At 45.5% G+C, this 13,491-nt stretch overlaps 2 protein-coding genes across 2 annotated transcripts; one reads left to right on the forward strand and one right to left on the reverse strand.

The window, feature by feature from the left end:
* Positions 1-6,512: 6,512 nt before the first annotated feature.
* On the forward strand, positions 6,513-7,935 carry LOC125548795 (coatomer subunit zeta-1-like). The gene is made up of 4 exons (XM_048712336.1): positions 6,513-6,806; positions 6,913-6,990; positions 7,460-7,544; positions 7,625-7,935. The coding sequence occupies exons 1-4, from the start codon at positions 6,670-6,672 to the stop codon at positions 7,682-7,684; spliced, it is 360 nt and encodes a 119-aa protein (XP_048568293.1). The 5' UTR covers positions 6,513-6,669; the 3' UTR covers positions 7,685-7,935.
* A 1,583-nt stretch (positions 7,936-9,518) lies between these two features.
* On the reverse strand, positions 9,519-12,879 carry LOC125545236 (protein ALP1-like). The gene is made up of 2 exons (XM_048709129.1): positions 12,654-12,879; positions 9,519-10,790 (listed from the first exon to the last, which is right to left on the reverse strand). The coding sequence occupies exons 1-2, from the start codon at positions 12,784-12,786 to the stop codon at positions 9,733-9,735; spliced, it is 1,191 nt and encodes a 396-aa protein (XP_048565086.1). The 5' UTR covers positions 12,787-12,879; the 3' UTR covers positions 9,519-9,732.
* Between the last annotated feature and the right edge of the window lie 612 nt (positions 12,880-13,491).

The raw sequence follows: 13,491 nt of genomic DNA on the forward strand, positions 1-13,491 counted from the left end.
CCAGTTAAGAGATAAAGTTTCTGGTCTGTGCCTCCTGTCTGGGTGTAAACTAGCAAGATCCGGGAGATATATCCACATCAGAAGATCATATCTCATCGCTGTTCAGGCGACTGATCGAGTGCCATGTACTGATTACTACTAGTACGGCACTACCGACTAGGCTCACCCACCAGTCAGAAAGTCAGCACACGAGGAGGACTTCTGATGTGGTTGCTTTCACGAGTAGTCGAGTTTGGCTTTGGAGGCCTTCCTGGTAGTTGCTGAAGGGGGTTGTTTGATCCTCGAGCAACCTTGCTGAAGGGAGTTGGGCGGGAAAGTGAGGCCGTTTTTCCTCACGACCTGATCCGAGTTCCGTGTTGATCGACAAGGTGTGACATGTACGTGCGCGCGTACGTGGTTGTGTGACGGTGTGAGCATTGCGTGTGGTTGTATGTCTCTCTCTTATGTAGTTAGGAAAAATTGTGTCCCTCGCGGACTTGGCTTTTCTTGCCTTACTATTTTTTTTACCGAGCCTAAGAGCATCTACAGCCGGGTTTCTCATACCCGTCTCAAACGTTCGGACAAGATGTCCGGTCAGTGACCGGTCACAAAAATTCGACCCAACCGGACCTCTTAAACGGGTCTCAAACGCCCGAGCTGACCGACACCCCTCATATCCATCCCAAATATAGGGCGGATATAAGGCGGTCCGGGCATGCCCGGGCGCGTCCGCCTGACAGGTCCGGCCCACCTCGGACCCCGCAAAAAAACTTCAATCCGAACCGAACGGCGAGCTCAAACCTTAGCGCATTCTCTCCCTCTCTCGCTCCGTCCGTCCACTCCTCTCCCTCTCCGGTTCCGATCCCATCCACCACCACGAGCAACTTCGGCGCCGACTCTGGCTCGGAGCTCGACTACATGGAGGAGATGGCCCTCCGCATTGCGCTGGAGCGGTCCAAGGTCGAGACCGGCGGCAGCTCCAGATCTGGAGCGTCGCCGCATCTCCCGCACCGGCCCCACGTCGTCTCCTTCCCCCGCCGTCCGCTCCTGCACGTGGCCAACGCTGGGTGCTTGTGCCTGCGCCTCCGGCTCGCACGCGCACTTCGGAGTCGGAGGCGCGTGCCGCGAGAGGTAGCATGCACGAGAGAGGGGAGCGGCAGAGCAATCCGCGCGCCGCCGCCGCGGGACGGAGCCGGACGTTGACGAGGACGCGTGTCTCCTCGCTTGGGTGTACCGCCGCTCCCTCACGACGGCGGAGACGGACTGTCGCCACCTCCGACGGAAGAACGCCAAGGCGCTTTGGCTATCCATTGAGCAGTCGGAGCGCGAGGCGAAGGAGACAACACTGGGGGAAGGCTCGGGTGGCAAGGCTGAAGCGGGGAGCAGGACAGGGCGGTCCGTCGGATGAAGGGGGTCATCGTCCTCTCCAACTCCGACTCCGACGGCGGCGATGGGTACACCTCGTCGTCCGACGAGCAAGACCCTCCACCAGCCGCGGATGCGTACAGCTGCGCCGACGACCGGAAGGGCAAAGGCCCGGCGAGGAAATGATGATTCCGGCCCCCCTTCTCCTCAATGTTTATATCGTTTTAGTTGTAGAAGTTTATGAACTTGTCCGTGAACGAACTATGATCTTTTGGATGTTGTGAAGTGTGTTTATCCGTTACAGCCGATGTTGTGTTCCTTTACAGCTCAATTTTGTTGTCCGTCGCCTGATCACGTAGAATAGATCAACGTGTGCATGGATAGTATGGATATAAGACGCCGGATATGAGATACGTGGATGCAGAATGACAAATATAAGGGGTGTCTGGCCAGTGCCCGCGGACGCGCCCGGCCGCGTCCGCGGGCGTTTGAGGGGCCGGATTTGCCAAGTCTAGCTATAGATCCTCTAAGACCATGTTTGGACTCACTAGTAGTTTGAAAATATCTCCATCCATTCTCTTGTTCTTTTTCATCAGGTGTATTGAATTTTTCGATGGTTGGACTTTTTTTTGTCTTTCAGCAAGTTTGTAGAAAAAAAGAAGTCAAAATCAACATGTCTCGACTAATAAAGTTCCCCTCTTTGCAATAGAAGAAATCAACACTATTAGATCCATCGTGGAATATTTTTTCCATTTTAATACTTTTGGTGCTGATTTTTTAAAAAAAATTGGTCAAAAATAGAAATTTAGACTTTTGAAAAGAGATTATGCTTGAATCATTTTAATCCGTACCTAATTTGTTTATAAAAGGATAAATCTGCACTTAATTTTTCAAAAATAAATCCAAAATATACTCATACATACAATTTGGGTTGCGGACGTGCAATATGGACGAGTAAAACTTTGCTTCAAAATATGATATAACTTGATCCGCAAATACTAACAAATAAGTTTATTTTTTCTGAGGTCAACTTTTCCATAACTTACACATATATATAGTTCACGCCACAAAAATTTACTCCCTCCATTTCTAATTATTTTCTTTCTAGAGATTTCAACAAGTGACTACATACGGAGCAAAATGAGTGAATCTACACTTTAAAATATGTCCATATACATCCGTATGTGGTAGTTCATTTGAAATCTCAAAAACACAAGTATTTAGGAACGGATAGAGTATATATGGATCTTTTAGATTTCTTTAGAAACGTTCAGGTAAGTATGGTTTTCTCTTTCACAAAAAATAGGCAGCATACCCCCCGGGCGCGCCTGAGGGCAGCGCAACACTGGGCCGACCCAGCTAGCTGGAGGCCACATAATCGTTTTTTCTCTGATTTGTTTTGTTTTCTGTTCTCATTTTTTTTACTTTTGTTATACATCCAAATATTCTAGATATATGTATTACAAAAAATACTCTACATACAATATTTAAAAAGTTGTTAATCTAGCATTTATAAAAATGTTAAATGTGTATAAAAAACATGTTTCTCATGTATACGAAATATGTAATACAAAAAATACAATGTGTCGGAAAAAGTTTGATCATATATGTTAACATTTTGAATAGAGAATCTGAGAAAAATGTTAATCATATATTTCAAAAAAATTAAACATGTATAAAAATGTTTTTGATGTATACCAAAAATGTTTAATGTGTATTAAAAAGTTTTTAAAACATGAACTTTAGAAAATGTTGACTATGTATCAAAGAAATATCAAGCAAACATTTAAAAAATGTAACCATGTATAAAACAATGTTATTGATATAAACCAAAATGTACACTATGTATGAAAAAGTGGTCATCAAACACAAAGATTTGAAAACATCTTAATCATGTATTGAGAAAATGTTAAAGATGTAAAAAAAACTGTTCCTCCCATATATGAAAATTTTAGAACATGTCTTAAAAATTTGGGATATAAAAATTTTAAAAAATATTGATCATGTATAAAAAGATTAATCATACATTTAAAAAATCTTAAACATGTAATAATATTGTTTGCTCATATATACCGACAAAGAACAATGTGTATTAAGAAAGTAGTCATCAAACATATTTTTTTAAAATATTAATGATGCATTTGAAAAATATTAAACAAGTATACAAAAATCTTGATGTATACGTAAAATATACAAAAAAAATATATATGTGTGTGTTAAAGAAATAAGAAAAAAATAAAGAAACAGAAGAAAGAAACAAAAGAAACACCACAGAAATGAAGAAAAATAGAAAAATCAAAGAAAACCCTGAAAATCCATGAGAAAATTAAGACAAACCAACAAATAGAAAGCAAACCTAAAGAAAAGAAAAGAAAAAAGGAAACAAAGAAAGAACAAAGACCGAGAAAGAAACAAAAAGTTGAAGAAAAGGGAAAAACCAGTAAAACCAAGATAGAAACCAAAAAATCTGATGGAAAAACAAAAAAGCAAAAGAAAATAATGAAGAAACAAAGACACTGATAAGATCCTAAAAAATTGAAAAAAATGATTGAAAGCAAATAAAAACGGAAAATGGAAAAAATAAAGAAAATAAAAACAAAAATTGAAATAAAACCGGATCAAACAAGTGCAGTGAGCGAGCGAGGAGCGAAAGATTAGTCGATCCCAAGTGAGTGATGGAGGAGAACCTTGAGACGAGAGAAGTTATAGCAAGACATAGTGACATCACTAATTAAGTGTACCCTTGCAAATGTCATTCCCACCTTCCCAGGATGCGACAAGCGGCGCATTTCATGTGCGCCACTTATTGCAATCTAGGAGTTTCTTTTTTCTCGTTGAGTCGTTTTTTCAAACCTTAAACGATGCAACCAAACCGTGAACCATTTTCACCATTAAATTTCTCACTATATCCCATGTTAATAGGTCTGACAAGCTTATTTTCATGAAAAAATCAAAAAAAAAATCAAGCCGGAATCACGGTTTTCCCTCACCTTTTTCTCTTTTCGAGAGGCATAGTTGTGCCCCTCACGAAAGCAAGTCTTTGCCTTCAGAGTAGCGAAAATAAAAAAATAACTCTTTTTTTTCATTTCCGAGAGGCACAACTATGTCTCTCGTGGAAGCAAACTTGTACCTTCATGAGAAGCAAATCTGTATCTTACGTGAAAAAGAAAAAAACAACGCGTTTCCCCTTTTCGAGAGACATAGCTGTGTCTCTCGTGAAAGCAAATCTGTGCCTTTCACAGAAGAAAAAATCATGTTTTTTTACTCTTTTTGAGAGTGCCTCTCACGGAAGCAAACCCGTGCCTTCATGAGAAGCAAATTTGTACCTCTCACGGAAGCAATTTTTTCTCAAGAGGCACAACCGTGCCTCTCTCGGAAGCAAATCTGTGCATCCATGAGAAGCAAATCTGCACCTATCGCTGAACCAAACGAACACATCCTCCCCCCACCCGCCCCCCCCCTCTTTCTAGAGGCATAACTGTACCACTCACGGAAGCAAATTTGTGTCTCCACAAGAATCGAATCCGTACCTTTCGCCGAAACAAAAAAAACACATAGGAAAATATGTGTCTCTTGCAAAAGCAAAAAAAAATCTCAATTTTTTCTCCAACTAAGAAAAACTGGGAAAATGAAAATCCGAAAAACACCATCTAAAATCCGAAAATTGCTACAAAAAAAATCCCGAGGAGAGCCCAACATATGGCGGCGAGGTGACGCGCTCTCAGCCCACAAAAAGATCCTTGCGGGGCTGTCGCGAGCCGGTACCCAATGAAACGGAACCATTTGCAGGGTAGCCCAATAAGCAGCCTCGGTCGTAGTTTGGGCCGGGTCCGATAAACCACTTTTCTCACACGAAAATGAAAAGGAAATAAAAAAAACTACTCCACTCTGTCCTCGTTGTCTATTGATCTTCGTCCTGGTCGCCCTCCCTCTCGCCTGCGCTCGCACAGCAGACCCGCCGCTCCCTCCGGCACGCCGTCGTCCATCCCGCCCTCCGGCGCCCGCAATCCTCCTCCCCCCGACATGGTATCCCTTCACCTGCGTCCCCACTCTGTCCAGCAATCCGACGGCCGCGCGTCCCCGTTTGCCGTTTACTTAGGGTTTAATGCCCAGAACCGCGATGGCAAAATCACCTTTTGTGGGCGCGTTTTCATCTCATGTCTTCGTCGGCGAAATTGCGCATGCGAGGTTTTATACTCCGAATTTCCGCCTGCAGGATGATTATTTCTCAGAGTTGTTTGGCTTGGTCTTGCCGTAGCGTCCTGCCCTTCGGCAAAACCTCTGCTGGAAGCGGAAGGAGCCTGGCGCAAGTACTACCCGCACGACTGCCTCCGCGCCTCCAGACTGGCTTTCGAGAAAGTCGTCTTCGTGAGACCCAGAAACCAGCGGCATGTTCGGAGGGTAGTTTGCTCTGTGAAAGCGAGAGAGTTTTTTTTTCACTGTAATATTGATCTGCACTCTGGGTAATGTAGAATGCAATTTTAATTTCCATGACTCGGGATTAGTCTGTAGAAACTGCCATCTTCTGGACACTGATTAGCACACTCATGTCTGCAACAAATGGGCCGTGTTTACTGTTGTTGGATCACAATTGTATCCTGCAGACACCATAGGTGTATCTTCTCGCTATGGAGATTCATGCCGTCTTTTGCTCATCTATGTGTCTTTTTCTTGACTTTTGAAAGGATACTAATCGGCTTTCATTTTGTCGCCAATCCATTGGGTTTGGTCGTGTGGGTGGTGTACAACAATGGTGTATATTTTATCAAAACACACACGAATATGCGTGTATTTCGTAAGTGAAAGGAGTCTGTACAACAGAACTGGGAAGAAAACACCTAGCCATCACAAAGTAAACAACAGAACTACTCCTGAATATCTATCCAGCACCACCCTGCATCATCGGTCATCGTCAAGCTGCTGGTCTCACACTCGCGTCCAGTGTCATCTGCCACGTGAATGGATCACGTCTATGATGAATACCTCTCCATGTATTTTTGCATTTTTCTTGTAATCTTGTCTTGCCGGCTAATTGTCAATGGTTGAGTTTCCCCAGTTTTACTGCAGATGTTTAGCTCTACTATAGCAGTCACAACAAGTTCTTTTGTTGTTTGTATCTACTGTGATGCTCTGCTCGACACCATTTTATATGTATTGCCTTTTCTTGGGTAAACTTAGTTCTTGGTATTTCAATTGCTCTTATGTTCTGCTAAGAAAACAAAGTAATTTACTACATCCTATCTGGTAGTTTTTGTAGTTCTATAGTCATCCAGCTATTTACATTGATTAGTTTGTTTTGTTTGTTATTTTGCAGCTGATGTGGTAATGTTTGATGGCTACATTATTGTGTACAAGTTCATCCAAGATCTCCATTTTTTTGTAACTGGAGGGGATGAGGAGAATGAGCTCATTTTAGCGTCAGTTCTTCAGGGGTTTTCTGATGCTGTTGGCGTTCTTCTCAGGTTCTGCATATCCCTTTTTGTGGTTTACCCCCCCCCCCCCCCCTCATGTTGCCAGATTGTTTTCTCTGGATTTACTTATCAATGTGAGTATTTTCTCTCCTTCCAGAAACAATGTAGACAAAAGGACTGCACTTGAAAATCTGGATCTCATCTTTTTGTGCCTTGACGAAGTTGTTGATGGAGGGTAATTCCCATGCTTCCACATGCTATTATGCTACGCAGTTGGTTTCCTTTAAAAATAAATAAATTCCGGCTCCTTTTCCGTGGAGTGGTGCATGCCATAACCATTTTCTGTTTTTTTGTATCTTCAGCAACGAATTCAATTAGTAGCACTTATACTTTCATAATTCGGATCACCTATGTAGAGTTGATAGCAAAGGTTAATTTGAACGTTATGGATGATTTACTGTTCACTGTTTTCAAGAAACAATCGTGCCCGATTTCTATCACCACACAACAACCGTTCAGATATTTATAAATCGGACTATGATTTATGTCTTAGCTGTTGAGGACATGAGCAAAATAACCTCAAGTTAACCTTTGCGCTTGTGCCATGATAATACAGATTTAAAGACTTTCTGGTCTGTCAGATTGTAATTTGTTTGATGAGTTGCGGACCTGCATATAGTTGATTGTTCACAAACGCCTTGCAGGATTGTTCTGGAAACGGATGGAAATGTGATAGCCGAGAAGGTGTCAGGCCATGGATTGGAAGGAGCCGGGTCGTTCACTGAGCAGGTATAACACAGTTGTGATAATGGTTCCAGCTGAAACCTATCTACTTCCAGATGACTTATTCTTCTCCCATCTACTTGCAGACGATAAGCCAAGCCCTAGCGACAGCAAGAGAGCACTTCGCGAGGTCTCTTCTGAAGTAGTGTGTGTAGGCATCTTTCGGGTTGGCGATGCACCCAGCATTGAACTCCTGTGTTTCCTCTTGTAGCACAGTGCACCTAGTTTGCAAGAAAGAAAGAACGAGAAAATGACTTGAATCTTTGCGCGTGAGTTCGTTCGTCTGTTGTTGTGGTGCTCGTCGACATTTTGTCGCAGAGATGTATGTGCGGCCTAAGTGCCTAACTGGTTACCAGATTCCCTTCTAAAGTCTGTATAAGAAACTTGTGATGGTGCAGTCGTTGGTCTTGTTGTCTCACCTCCCTTTTGGTGCATAATAGCAATCCAGCAACAGCACATGATGCTACCAATTTCTTGTGATCTGCGACTTTCTTCCATCCTGTTAAAAAAAGAACCTTCTACCATGATCATTTGAGTTTTCCTCTATATCATCCTGTGCACCTTCTACCATCCTTTTGCTTTCCCTTGCAGGTCGGGCTATTCTTGTTCGCGCGGCTCTCCGGGCCCTTCCTATATATGCTATGAGTGCGTTGCTGCTGCCCATCGGAACGCTTCAACAAATTGACAAACGCTGTAGGGCCTTCTTCTGGTCAGGGCAGGATAAAACTACGGGAGAGCAATGCAAAGTGGCTTGGGACCTTATGTGCGCTCCATTCGCGAACGGGGGTCTAGGCTTCTCCTCGCTCAAACACATGAATGTCTGTCTTCTTCTTCGTCACCTGTCAAAACTGCATGACTCTGGCGCTGCCCCAGCCCCGTCCTACCTAGTTACCAAATATGGCTGGTCTCCTACCCACGACCTGGGCGCTGGGGATTCAGCTGCGTCGCCAGTCTGGCGCGATATCTTTAAACACCTTGACTTCTTCCGATCCATTACGTCGGTTAAACTCGGGAATGGGGCCACCACCTCGTTCTGGAATGATCTTTGGCTCCCAAACAACCAAACTACTCTTGCATCTCACTTTGCTGCTCTCTACACTCACTCCAATAGGCAGTCGGCCTCAGTTGCTAGAGTGCTGGATTCGCCAGATCTGAACCTCGATCTTGCTCCTTGATTATCCCTTGTAGCTGAGAATGAATTGGTTGCATTGCGTAATATTATGGCTTCGGTTAACTTGGATTCACAGGTGCACGACACCAGGGTCTGCAGCCGAGAAGGCAAAGGCCCTTACCACAAGTTTGGCTTATAATGCAATATGGCACGAGCATCCGCCGGACCCGATGGCGGCTGCTATCTGGAAAAATTATGCGCCAAACAAGTGTCGCATCTTCATGTGGTTGACTCACAAAGATCGAGTATACACCAATGAGCGTAGGTTGCGTCGCTCAATCGCTTCCTCTGATGCCTGCCCGTTCTGCGGCACCTGCGAGGATATCACTCACCTTCTTCTCCGCTGCTCTACTCTTCAGCCGCTCTGGGACGAGCTCCACACCCTTTATAGGGGGTCGCCGCGCAACGTCGCGGATATCTGGCATCAGGCCCCGCGGGACAAAGTTTGTTCCACCGTCCTCACCGCAATCTTCTGGAACACCTGGAAGCGCCGGAACACCAAGGTCTTTCGACACGAAACCCTTCACATCCATCACATTGCTAGGGTAGCGGCGGACGATCTGAAGCTTTGGTCTCAAAGATGCAAGAATGCCCTGCGAAAATCGCTGCTCCTAGATTGGGGCGCTATGTTGTCAAGCCTGGCCGAGAGATTGTAACCTAATGTAATCTTCGGCACCCCCCTCCCCCCCCCTCCTATCTCTCCCACTGTAATTCTCTTCTGTGTAAACTGTTTTTATGAAATAATATATGGTTCAGGCCGGCGTAAGCCCGCCGTTGACGCGTAAAAAAAAAAAAGAATATCATGCCAGTAACGAGCAACGCAGACTCTCTTCAAAGTAACCGCAATTCAGGTTACAACTTCTATGACCTATTTAATAATACCAATAACAATCGCAGCAAACCGTCTCAAGGGTAACAAATATCCAGATCACGATTCTATGTTCTGTAGCTATCATTTGTTTCATGTCGAGCAGAGAGAAAAATAGGCGAAGAGGCGCACGGTATGCAGCTAGAGGGCGAGAATCACTCCGGCAATTTGCCGCCTAGCCTGCTGACATACTGGCAAAGCACGTCCCTCTGTGCGACCGCACCGTCGTCGGCCACATTGCTGAACTGCTGATAGTAACCGTCATCATGGTCGTGCGACGCCGGTGCCCGTTCTCTGTGTGTGTCCCCGAGGTCGATCATGATGTTGGTGAGCAGGCAGCAGGCGTAGATGATCCTCGGTAGCCGGTGCTTGTCAGGCCTCCACAGCTCCCCCTTGAGTACCTGCCACCTTTCCTTCAGCCTGGCCATAGCACCCTGCACCACCATTCTCGCCGTGGCGTGCTGCTTGTTGAATGCTGCTTTTGCTGGAGACAGATCGCGCTCTTGGTATGGAGTCATCAGCCAGGGAAGGAGAGGGTAGCCCGTGTCCCCGATGATGTACTCTCTGACCACTGACCCTGCTGGCTCCCCAGGAAGCTCCATTTGTCCGTCCAGCCTCCCGCCTTTCTCGCACAGCTTGTAGAAGCCCGAGGTGCGCAGGATGCAGGAGTCATCCATGCTCCCAGGCCAGCCACTGACAACGTCTCTGAACCGCATGTCGGGGTCGACAACGGCCTGCAGGACCATGCTGTTCCTGTTCTCACAGTCAAGCCAGACATTGCTGTTAGGCTGAGCTGAAGAGCACATGAGGATGTGTGTTGTGTCTATGGCGCCGCAGCAGTTGGGGAGGCCCTGGAGCTTTTCGAACTTTGCTTTGATGGTCGCCATCTCCTCAGGGTCAGGCCACTTCAGATGACTGATTGCGTGATCCTCCAAGGACTCAATGAACTTCCAAGTGATGTTTGAGATTGCTGAGTGGTTCATTCCAAAGCGATTCCCTATGCTCAGAAGTGACTCACCAGTCGTCAGTCTCAACAGAGCAACAGCTACTTGATCCTCCAACGCAAGAATCGTCTTGTCTCCAAACCTGAAATTTCTGAAACCCTGTGTCTTTCTTGAGAAGTCCCCGGTAATAAGAGTGCAAATGTAGTCGAATGTCTTCCTCGACATCTTGAAGACTGACTCAAAGTTCTGGCAGTCTTTGGAGTAGTGTCCTGTGTAAACAACAGATTGCAGTGTCACAATTTGATATCATAATTTATTGTACCACAAAACTGTGTGGCAAACATGAACATCAAATGTATACATTTTACAATGCAAGAGATCCAATTCATTCTTCCCATGCTTTTACAATGCGAGAGATTCAATTCATTCTTCAACATGAACAGCAAATGTATAAGTCTTATCCCTATCATGTCTACATACACTTTGGCAAGGAAGAAGATACCTAATCCTTACAGCGAGTTAAAACTTAGAAATGACAGGTAATGAAAATCTTATAGCAATACTGCGAAATTTCCACCAACTAATAGATAAGTCTACTCTATCAGCATATCTGATGCAACCTAAACAGAGTTATGAATGTGCTGGGAAACTGGTACAAGAAATGGTTAAACTAAGAAAAAGCAAATTGTATGAGTAACTGTAGAAGATAATTCAAAGTATACGAGTAAATCATCGATCCGGATTAATTAAATATATAAATTAAATCAGTACATGCCTTCAGCACTCAGTTTAAAGAGTTGTGTAGATTTCAGACAAAACATTTCCTAGAGCTTGAGGGATTCCAAAATCCACTGTCTAAGGACTTGCGAAACATGTCTTGACCATAAGAGAGCATGGCATCATGCCACATGAGGAACATTTGCTCAGGAGAACTTCTCTCGGGAAACTGTCTGCAATGACCCATTCGCTTCATACTCATACACCATGTTGACAGAGCCTACTGAATCTAAATAGATTAGTCGACTATTTAATTGAATATACAGTTAACGTCTTTGAGAAAGGATCTACGAGTTACATACTAGAGTTGCAATCTTGTAGATATCATTACCATTTTTAAGTAAAGTGGTTGTGGATTCAAACACTTCCTCTTCTTAAGTATTATAAGTGTGAGAAGTTTTAAGAATATTTAAGCTAGTACTGCATCGCTCAACCCATGTGATGATCTGTATGAGCCACAGTAACTGTCTTCTAAATTGGCAGTCCGTCTATTTCTACCCAAATAGTAGCAACAATACTATGACCACCAATAGCACAGAATAAAAACAATTATCGAATTGTGTGGGACTATCTGTGAACAGATAGGCCGGGTTTTCCTCTACAACATGTACAGCAACTTTTGACTGAATTCTTCAGGAAATGTAAACAAGTTACTTCACATGCTTCAGAAAAGGAAAGGAAGGGTTAGTTCTTGTAGCATCGAGGCTTGAACAATCGAGCAAGGGATTGTGGATGAGGTCGACGCAATGGGCACAACTGACACCACCTGCAGAGTTATGAAGCCCCAAAACACCATTGCACACATGCTTGGTAGATCTGAAATGGAGACGAAGAACCAAGAAAACCGCAAATGTCAAAACTAACCGCTCTCCCCCAACAATCCCCGACCCGGTCGAGGCCAGCCATAGCCGCCGCACTCGCAAGCTCCTATTGTTCGTGCCCTCGGAGAACAATCTAGAACGCCCCGCCCGCCGGAGACTGCCCGTGCCTCCGCGCGCCTTACCGTACACGAGCCTCAACAGCCGACCACCCCTCCAAGAAGCGCACCGAACAAAGCAGATTCACTGCACTAAACGCCCAGATTAAGGCCGCTGATTAAGCAAGGCCATCGAACGCGCGCGCGCAGGAAGCAGTGCAAATTCAACGGCGGCCCTCCCTGATCCAGCACCACCGCCGAAATCTGCCCACGCGCAATCTCCTACGCGAGGCGGGAGGGTGCCGCGCATTACCGAGGGCCGCGAGGCCACGGCGAGCCGCGGGACGAGGGACGGGCACGGGCGAGGACGGGCAGCAACAGTGGTCCAACCAGGGAGACGGAAAGAAACAGGAGAGATGGAGCATGGACGTGTGTATACCTGCTGCAAGCCTGCGGGAGAAGGAGTCCCACCAATCGGCGGCGTCGGGCGGGGGCAAGGGCGCCATCACCCCCGCCGGCAGGGCCTTCTCGGGGTGCCGCTTCCGGCGCTTGGCCCCCCTCAGTGGTGCCATGACGACGAGGAGGAGTCGAGGAGAAGGATAGCTAATTTCCGGAGGAGAGATCAAGAAAAGAAAAGAAGCAGCCGAGGCAGGGCAGCGGCAGCAACCCCCCAATGACTTAAAAAGACCCACCCAGTTGTTGCTCACAGTGCCAAAGAAACAGAGTTCGCTGCCGCCGCTATGTTTTTTTTGTAGTGGTGGTAGCATGCAACAGGCCAAGTAGCAGTATGTTTTTTGGCCACAAGATGGCATGCAATTTTTGCATCATGCAAGTGAGACTAGGATCTTGGCAAGATGGGAGCTCTTGGGTTTTTGGAGAACTGTCTTGTGTTTATCCGCGATTCTATCTATGGAAACATCGTAATTCTTTTGCCAGTTTTTATTACCTTCTATGACCGTGTGCATCGACCGATGTAGAGGCCAGGGGCGCTACCCTGTTGTAGCTGATAACACTCGTCTCATTGATCTGTATAATAGGAAAAAAAATCATATGTTTCAAGCCGCGATTTATGATTGTAATGTAAAAAGTTGAGGAAACTGCGCTACTATCCGGTCCCCCTTTATTAATATGCTCGCTTGTTTGCTCCTTTGCGAGATCTAATCTGAGCCGATGGTTTGTGCATGATGCCTCTCGCGAGTTCGTCAATGTAGACCCAGGTGCGGCCCGTGGTTTCTGTGCTCGTGCTTGGCGCGTTGCGCTGCATGTAGGGCCATGGT

This window comes from Triticum urartu, chromosome 3 (assembly GCF_003073215.2).
Source record: "Triticum urartu cultivar G1812 chromosome 3, Tu2.1, whole genome shotgun sequence".
NCBI lineage: Eukaryota > Viridiplantae > Streptophyta > Magnoliopsida > Poales > Poaceae > Triticum > Triticum urartu.